The 8,937-nt window shown below is 43.9% G+C and overlaps 2 protein-coding genes across 2 annotated transcripts in view; one reads left to right on the top strand and one right to left on the bottom strand.

Annotated features, from left to right (window-relative positions):
* ASTN2 (astrotactin 2) overlaps positions 1-8,937 on the bottom strand; it is a 935,497-nt gene that overhangs the window by 185,334 nt on the left and 741,226 nt on the right. The window contains exon 16 of the mRNA XM_075324083.1: positions 4,712-4,977. Within this exon, the coding sequence (XP_075180198.1) occupies positions 4,712-4,977 (266 nt within the window). The remainder of the gene's footprint in view (positions 1-4,711; positions 4,978-8,937) is intronic.
* Positions 1-8,937, top strand: part of TRIM32 (tripartite motif containing 32) — a 49,681-nt gene that overhangs the window by 6,928 nt on the left and 33,816 nt on the right. The gene's annotated exons all lie outside the window — the stretch shown is intronic.

Here is an 8,937-nt window from a genome sequence, read left to right as displayed (position 1 = left end):
GCACAGACAGAAAGACACATACACAGAAAGAGACACACAAAAAGAGACACACAGAAAGACACACACACTGAAAGACACACAGAAAGAGACACACACACAGAAAGAGACACACAGGAGACACACAGATAGAAAGAGACACATACATAGAGACACACAGACAGAGACACACACAGAAATGATACACACACAGAAAGAGACACACAGACAGAAAGAGAGACATACACAGAAAGAGACACACACTGAAAGACACAAACACAGAAAAAGACAAACACACAGAAACTGTTGGGATGTGTGAGGTAATATATTGGCTGTTTTGACAGTTGCCCTGGATATTAATCGTGTGGCCTATAGCAGCCAATACATCTAGTAAATAATAAGTGTGAATAATATAGGTTACTTAGTTAACACTATTTTGACCAAAAAAGCATAAAAGACATCAGATCACGACAAGATGAACCCAATTGAGAGGGTCTCATCGCTAATATTAAACCTCTTTATGTGTCAACAGACCTCAATACACATGGGAGCTGTCACAAATGTGTCACGGCCTAATTAGATCTCAGGGGGATCTGGGATAGGAAGGTCACAGCGCATTGTGGATCTCAGATCCACTTTAGTGCCTAAAGCCTGCTTTACACGTTGCAATTAATCGTGTGATCGCACCCGCCCCCATCGTTTGTGCGGCACGGGCAATTAGTTGCCCGTGTCACACAATGTTGTAACCCCCGTCACACATACCTCCCGAACGACCTCGCTGTGGGCGGTGAACATCCACTTCCTGAAGGGGGAGGGATGCTCGGCGTCACCGCGACGTCACACAGCGGCCGCCCAATAGAAGCGGAGGGGCGGAGATAAGCGGGACGTAACATCCCGCCCACCTCCTTCCTTCAGCATTGCCGGCGGCCGCAGGTAAGCTGTGTTCACAGTTCCTGGGGTGTCACACGTAGCGATGTGTGCTGCCTCTGGAAAAATGAACAACCGGACGTTCGATTTTATGAAAATGAGCGACGTGTCAACGAGCAACGATAAGGTGAGTATTTTTGCTCGCTCACAGTCGCTCGTAGCTGTCACACGCTACGACATAACTAACGATGCCGGATGTGCATCACTAACGATGTGACCCCGACAACATCTCGTTAGATATATCATACCGTGTAAAGCCCGCTTTACTCTTCATTTACTCTGAGTTGAAGTGTATTTCATTCCACCTGGCGCTGAAGAGATTAAGGGTCATTTCTATCCTGCAGTGATCTAACAGGTAGTTGTAACTTCCGCTGCAGCCACTCCCTTCTGCTATAAAGATTCACTCCTCATTCCTTCCTATGCTGGATATAGCTCAACCCTAAAGCTGTCCATGTGGAAGGAGCTTGTCCCTGCTGTGCTGTGGTGTTGGTAGAGTTGCAGCTGTGAAGCTCCTGCTGAAGAAACCTGGAGTTCTCATTATTGTGTCTTTCCCCACCCATTTGGCTTTCCCAACTTGTGTTGTCTTATGACAGTAGCGAGACTATGAGACTGACTCACCAGGGTAAGTTTAGGGTCACGGAGGACCTAGCCACATGGTCAGCAACAGGGGTAAGGACCCGTATATAGATGTTAGGGTTCAACTTCAGGTTAAGCACCATTTTCTGCAGGCTGCTGTCAGTAACTTTTATCGCAGGTGCAGGTCTTTCGCTACCACTCCCCTTCGCTATATGAAGTCACATGTCTTATCATCTGATGCCAGTGATGGAATCTGAATCCTCATTTCTATGTGGTCTACTCTGGAAGGTGTCGGGCTCTGGAAGAAGCTTTTTTTGTATTGTGTTGTTTGCAGCAGTGGTGATAGCTGTATAATAGCTGCTTGGAGTGTTTTTCATTTTTGTGTCAATCTCCCCTGTCTGTCTTCCTACCCTTTTGTTTCTTTCAGAGGCAAGACTAGTGCTTTTGCCGGCCTGCTCACTAGCCAGGGTGAGTTTAGGGAAAACATGGGCTTAGGAAAATGATCGGCGATGGTGTGAAAGAACTCATATAGGGAGTGCATGGTACAGTCTCAGGTGACTGCTGGTGGTGACCCCACTCCCCGCTCTCTAGTGCAGGGACCCTCTGTTGTACCCTATGTGTTGTGGCATCTGCTGGAGGTTTTCCTGGTACCAGTGATATACCATTAGTCACTGCATGTCCCAATGGAAAATCTCCAACAGGGCCAACTATCAGAGGTGTTTAATAGTAATAGTCTATTTATATGGGGCAAAAGGATTTTTTAAGACCCCTAGTTTCCAGGACCTGGGTGCAATTGCAGCCCCTGCATCTACTATAGTTACACCACTGATAGTCAGTAAAAGTGCCATTTTGCGATGAGTTTGGAAAAACTACTTATTAATTGTGTTGAGCTATTTACATTGTTTTTGTTTGTATAGTTTATTGCAAACTGAAAAATGTTTGCACATTTTACTAATAAGCCAGATTTTCAATGGTGATTGAATAGTTTTGATGGCACTTGTATTCGTCCATAGTCAGGACAGAGCAGAAAAGTCCTAAGGGTCTGTTCACAAATGTAAATTTTATCAAAATGACAGCAAGCAGCCCAGTAAGTGACACATCACTGGAATCAAGGTCTAAGCCCCTACACCATGCTGCTCTCAGATGGAAGAGCAAAATCCTGGTGGCAGATTCGCCTTCAAACAAACATAACAGAAAAACAACAGATCGGATCATGACAAGACAGGCATCCCTGAATTCTCTGTGTTAACCCTTGCAATATACATAGCAAAAACCTGCTGACAGATTCCCTTTAAACAAACATAGCAAAAAAAACAACAGATCGGACCATGACAAGACAGGAATCCCTGAATTCTCTGTGTTAACCCTTGCTGCATGCTGTCTTCAATTTACATAGCAAAAACCTGCTGACAGATTCCCTTTAAACAAATATAGCAAAAAACAACAGATAGGAACATGACAAGACAGGCATCCCTGAATTGTCTGTGTTAAACCCTTGCATCATGCTGTCTTCAATTTACATAGCAAAAACCTGCTGACAGATTCCCTTTAAACAAATATAGCAAAAAACAACAGATTGAACCATGACAAGACAGGCATCCCTGAATTCTCTGTGTTAACCCTTGCAGCATGCTGTCTTCAACTTATATAGCAAAAACCTGCTGACAGATTCCCTTTAAACAAATATAGCAAAAAAACAACAGATCAGACCATGACAAGACAGGCATCCCTGAATTCTCTGTCTTAACCCTTGCAGCATGCTGTCTTCAACTTAAATAGCAAAAACCTGCTGACAGATTCCCTTTAAACAAACATAGCAAAGAAACAACAGATTCAACCATGACAAGACAGGCATCCCTGAATTCTCTGTGTTAACCCTTCCAGCATGCTGTCTTCAACATACATAGTAAAAACCTACTGACAGATTCCCTTTAAACAAACATAGCAAAAAAAAACCCGACAGATTGGACCATGACATGACAGGCATCCCTGAATTCTCTGTCTTAACCCTTGTAGCATGCTGTCTTCAACTTACATATCAAAAACCTGCTGACAGATTCCTTTTAAACATACATAGCAAAAACCTGCTGACAGATTCCCTTTAAACAAACATAGCAAAAAAACAACAGATTCAGCCATGACAAGACAGGCATCCCTGAATTTGCTGTGTTAACCCTTCCAGCATGCTGTCTTCAACACACATAGTAAAAACCTACTGACAGATTTTCTTTAAACAAACATAGCAAAAAATCAACAGATCGGATCATGACAAGACAGGCATACCTGAATTGTCTGTTAAACCCTTGCAGCATGCTGTCTTCACCTTACATAGCAAAAACCTGCTGACAAATTCCCTTTATACAAACATAACAAAAAACAACAGATCAGATCATGACAAGACAGGCATCCCTGAATTCTCTGTGTTAACCCTTGCAGCATGCTGTCTTCAGCTCACATAGCAAAAACCTGCTGACAGATTCCCTTTAAACCTACATAGCAAAAACCTGCTGACAGATTCCCTTTAAACCTACATAGCAAAAACCTGCTGACAGATTCCCTTTAAACATACATAGCAAAAACCTGCTGACAGATTCCCTTTAAACATACATAGCGAAAACCTGCTGACAGATTCCCTTTAAAAATACATAGCAAAAACCTGCTGACAGATTCCCTTTAAACAAACATAGCAAAAAAAACCCAACAGATTGGACCATGACAAGACAGGCATCCCTGAATTCTCTGTGTTAACCCTTGCAGCATGCTATCTTCAACTTACATAGCAAAAACCTGCTGACAAATTCCCTTTATACAAACATAACAAAAAAACAACAGATCAGATCATGACAAGACAGGCATCCCTGAATTCTCTGTGTTAACCCTTGCAGCATGCTGTCTTCAGCTCACATAGCAAAAACCTGCTGACAGATTCCCTTTAAACCTACATAGCAAAAACCTGCTGACAGATTCCCTTTAAACATACATAGCGAAAACCTGCTGACAGATTCCCTTTAAAAATACATAGCAAAAACCTGCTGACAGATTCCCTTTAAACAAACATAGCAAAAAACAATAGATCGGATCATGACAAAACAGGAATACCTGAATTGTCTGTGTTAAACCCTTGCAACATCCTGTTTTCAGCTTACATAGCAAAAACTTGGTGACAGATTCTCTTTAATACACAGTTTTAATCAGATAAAAAAGCTAAAATCTTAAATCTGGAGATATTCACCTCTCGTGTAGCATTGTCCTGAATAAGGTTGTACAGGGGAGTGATTCGGTTAATTTCCAGGAGCACAGGGATGGGGCTGAGTTGTTCTTTGCCTGCTCTCCGGCACAAATGGCAGCTGGATGGACAACGTCCCTTCTCTTCACAGTGGATTTCCACACCCATTATAAGCTGGTCGTCGGACAACATCTGTGCGGTCAGCAAACCGGAGAGGTAGGTGATGAACGGCATGGACTTAAGCTCTTTCTTGCTGCCCAATTCCGTGGTTTCTACAAAAGGGGAACACAGAATAAAGAGTAATGGGCACGTAGGGCACACATAGGGCATTCATAATAAATAAGACGCTGCTTTATCCACTAAATATATATATATATTTATATATATATATATATATATATACACACAGTATATTTTATATATATATATATATATATATATATACATATGTATATATATATATATATATATTTATTATATATATATTTATTATATGTATATATATACCAAATCCAACCAGGGATGACGTTTGTATATTCTGCTCTTGTCTGCTTGCCCTAATCATGTGTTTCCTCCAAACTCGTTAATTATTCCCTTTAATTAACACTTTATATGTCAAAGATCAGATATCTCAGATATTAAAATGGTTGTGGGGACACTGGTGACAAAATTACCCTGGGTCATTCATAGATCACTCCTAATGTTACACATAGCACTAAGGTCACAGGGTGAAGCCTGCGTTCTCTCCATGTGGTGTTCTGCTGCCATCTGCTGGCGGGACATAGGAACACACAAGAACGTCATCCCTTACAGTCTACTCAATATTGTGCTATGTAAAACACCACAAAGGTTAATAATAATGTTATAAATAATAATTATATTAAAACCTGACAATTCTATTAATTAGCGGATTTTTTAATTTAAACTAAGGGGTGACTTAATTTTCCAATGGTCCATATTCCATTCCGAAAAAAGAAACCCACTGGAATATTATGCATCAAATTCATTATAGTGAATATGTCACCAGGTTTTTCTCAACCATCTGAGAACAGCATGATTTAGGGACAGAGACCCTGATTCCAGCGATGCGTCACTTAATGGACTACTTGCTACAGTTTTGATAAAATCACAGTTGTATCTGCTGCAGAACTACCAGTACTGAATGCTGAGCTCTGTATAACCCCACCCACACCGCTGATTGGCAGCTTTCCGTGTATAAGTCTGCCCACACCACTGTTTGGAAGCTTTCTGCATATACGCCTGCCCGTAACACTGATTGGAAGCTTTCTGTGTATAAGCCCGCCCACACTCCACTGATTGGCAGCTTTCTGTGTATAACCACACCTACACCACTGATTGGCAGCTTTCAGTGTATAAGCCTGCCCACACCACTGATTGGAAGCTTTCTGCATATAAGCCTGCCCACACCACTGATTGGAAGCCTTCTGTGTATAACCCCACCCACACCACTGATTGGCAGCTTTCTAAGTATAAGCCCGACCACACCAGTGATTGCAAGCCTTCTGTGTATAACCCCACCCACACCACTGATTGGCAGCTTTCTAAGTATAAGCCCGACCACACCACTGATTGCAAGCTTTCTGTAAATAAGCCCGCCCACACCACTGATTGGAAGCTTTTTGTGTATAAGCCCGCCCACACCACTGATTGGCAGCTTTCTGTGTATAAGCCCGCCCACTCCACTGATTGGAAGCTTTCTGCGTATAAACCAGTCCACACCACTGATTGCAAGCTTTCTGTGTATAAGCCTCCCCACACCACTGATTGACAGCTTTCTATGTATCAGCTCACCTACTGTATACCACTGACTGGCAGCTTTCTGTGTATAACCCCACCCACACCACTGATTGGAAGCTTTCTATGTCTAAGTCCACCCACACCACTGAGCAGGTTTACTAGTCCTCTAATGATAACCTCCTGCTGATAAAACAGTGATTATATCAAAATTAGAACAAAGCAGCCCAGTAAGTAGCACATCTTTGGTCTCTGTCTCTGCATTTACCTGCACGTATATGAGCTGGCAAAAGCCTGGTGACAGATTCATTTTAAGAAGTGCATGTTTCTAAATACTGTTTGCACATCTTGGGCTGGCCACATACCAAACATGGAGGTTTTTGTCATTTGAAATTTTTGGTGTAATTTACGACACTTATGGGGCAAATGCTAATATATAAGTAAGTTCAAAGTCTATTCAATTTTTCCCCTCCCACTATTTAGAAAAATAAAATAAAAAATTACAAAAGCTGCAATGCATCTCTTTAAGGCTAGAAAAGGGGCGGATAAGCATTGATAAAGTCCCCCATTAGTGTTCAGACCAACTGTAGAGAACAGATTAGCTGTTACATGGCTCCATCCTCCCTTTGATCAGCACAAGAAGGGATTGTAGGCAGGTTCCTAAAACAAGAAAGGTAATAATCTGGTCTGTATCCAGCTTTAGGCACTACTGAAGCATGGAGGGGTGAACAAGAGAGATGAGCTGATTTTTTGAAAATAGAATTAACCGAATATTCACAAAAACATTTGATTGGCGCTGAATAAATTTGCTCGGATTTCAATACTGAAAAGCCTGTGTTTGCTCATAAAACACGCGTCAGACAGGAGAGAGAAAATCCCGCTGATGATAAAGACTTACACTCTACAGGAGAGAGAGGAATCCGCTGACCATAACAGCTTACACTCTGCAGGTGTTACATCCCCACCGGAGTCCGCTCCAGCGACTTCTACTTCATTCACCAGGTGACGCCGTGTTCCTGCCATGGATAGTGCTGGTGATAGGAGAGGAGTCGATGCCAGCGGCGCAGGTGGGTGCAGGCTCCATTCATCCACTAAGCTGGGCTCCCTTGGGATCTGCAGTACCACTGGCTGACTGTAGGTGGCGTGTGTCTTCCAACTGACGTTATCATCATTCAGCTACAACCAATGGGAAGATACAACACCCTTCTTATTTCCCCTCCTGTCTGCTGACCTCTGCCAGAGATAGTTCTGTATTCCTGGTTCCTGTCCCGCCCTTTTCTGTTTAGTGATTCTGGTATTCTGACTTCTGCTTGTTTCCTGACTACCCTGCTGCCTGCTGTTTATATACCTCGCTGCCCGATCCGGATTTGACCTCTGCTTTGTTTTCTGATTTCGTCCTTGCCTGCTGATTCTGTTCCTGTATTGTATTTCCTGGTTTTTGACCCTGCCTGACTACCACGGTCTACAGCCTACCACAGGTGGTGATCTCTGGGGCTCTGTGTAATTCCAAATCCCTGTATAGGGGGCAAAGGGTTGCTGAGTTCTCGGAGTCCTGCTTTGCGAGCGGCTTTCCTCTAGCCTCCCTTTACAGCCCGTCTGAGTCTGTGGCTTCAGGCAGGCATTACAACAGGAGAGAGGACCCCACTGACCATAGGAGCTTACCCTCTACAGGAAAGATAAGACCCCACTGACCATAGGAGCTTACATTCTACAGGAGAGACAGGACCCCACTGATCATAAGAGCTTACACTCTACAGGAGACAGGACCCCACTGACCATAAGAGCTTATACTCTACAGGAAAAATAAGAACCCACTGACTATAAGCGCTTATGTGGAGCCCCATTACCTGCAGCGGTCGCCTCAGGGACTTCATGTGATGGGACTTCTTCTGGCCACAGGTGGGTCAGGTTAACTTCAATGGGAATCGTGACGCCACTCTCGGTAATTGCGGTCAGGGGGTGACTGCCACTGCAGTTTAGGGAGCACCTGGGGTTGATGGTAGATGCAGTCAGTTGGTGTAGCCTCCCGAGAGTGAGGCTGGCCCCAGGGCCCAGTGTGTGTAGTACCACAAATCGCAGAAGAAGTCACACACAGGCAGCAATGTCTTTCAGGGTTTTTACTCACTCTTCTGGTGGTACTGTGAGACAACCCGGGCAATGCTATGATGAACCAGTTGGAACCAGGTATCCCTCCGGCTGATGTAGGGGTGACTGCTGACTCGCCTTCCTAGCCCTTCTTGTTTGGGGTGACTCCTTACTTGTAATATGGCGGGGATCACCCAGGGAAGTCGCTACTGCCGGTCTCCCCTTTCTGGCCCGTTTGCGGGCAGCGTGGACCAAGGTAGATGGCTCCAGGCTCAATCCTCCTTATGGGCCGCCTCGTTGCTGCTGATGCTGCGGACTGTGTGGTTCGGTGACGTACATCCAGCACCCTCACCAGCAGGTTTAGCAGGCCCGAGTAAATGGGTTCCTGCTCT

Source organism: Anomaloglossus baeobatrachus, chromosome 9 (genome assembly GCF_048569485.1).
Source record: "Anomaloglossus baeobatrachus isolate aAnoBae1 chromosome 9, aAnoBae1.hap1, whole genome shotgun sequence".
Taxonomy (NCBI): Eukaryota; Metazoa; Chordata; class Amphibia; order Anura; family Aromobatidae; genus Anomaloglossus; species Anomaloglossus baeobatrachus.
This window is presented reverse-complemented; position numbering and strand designations above follow the sequence as displayed.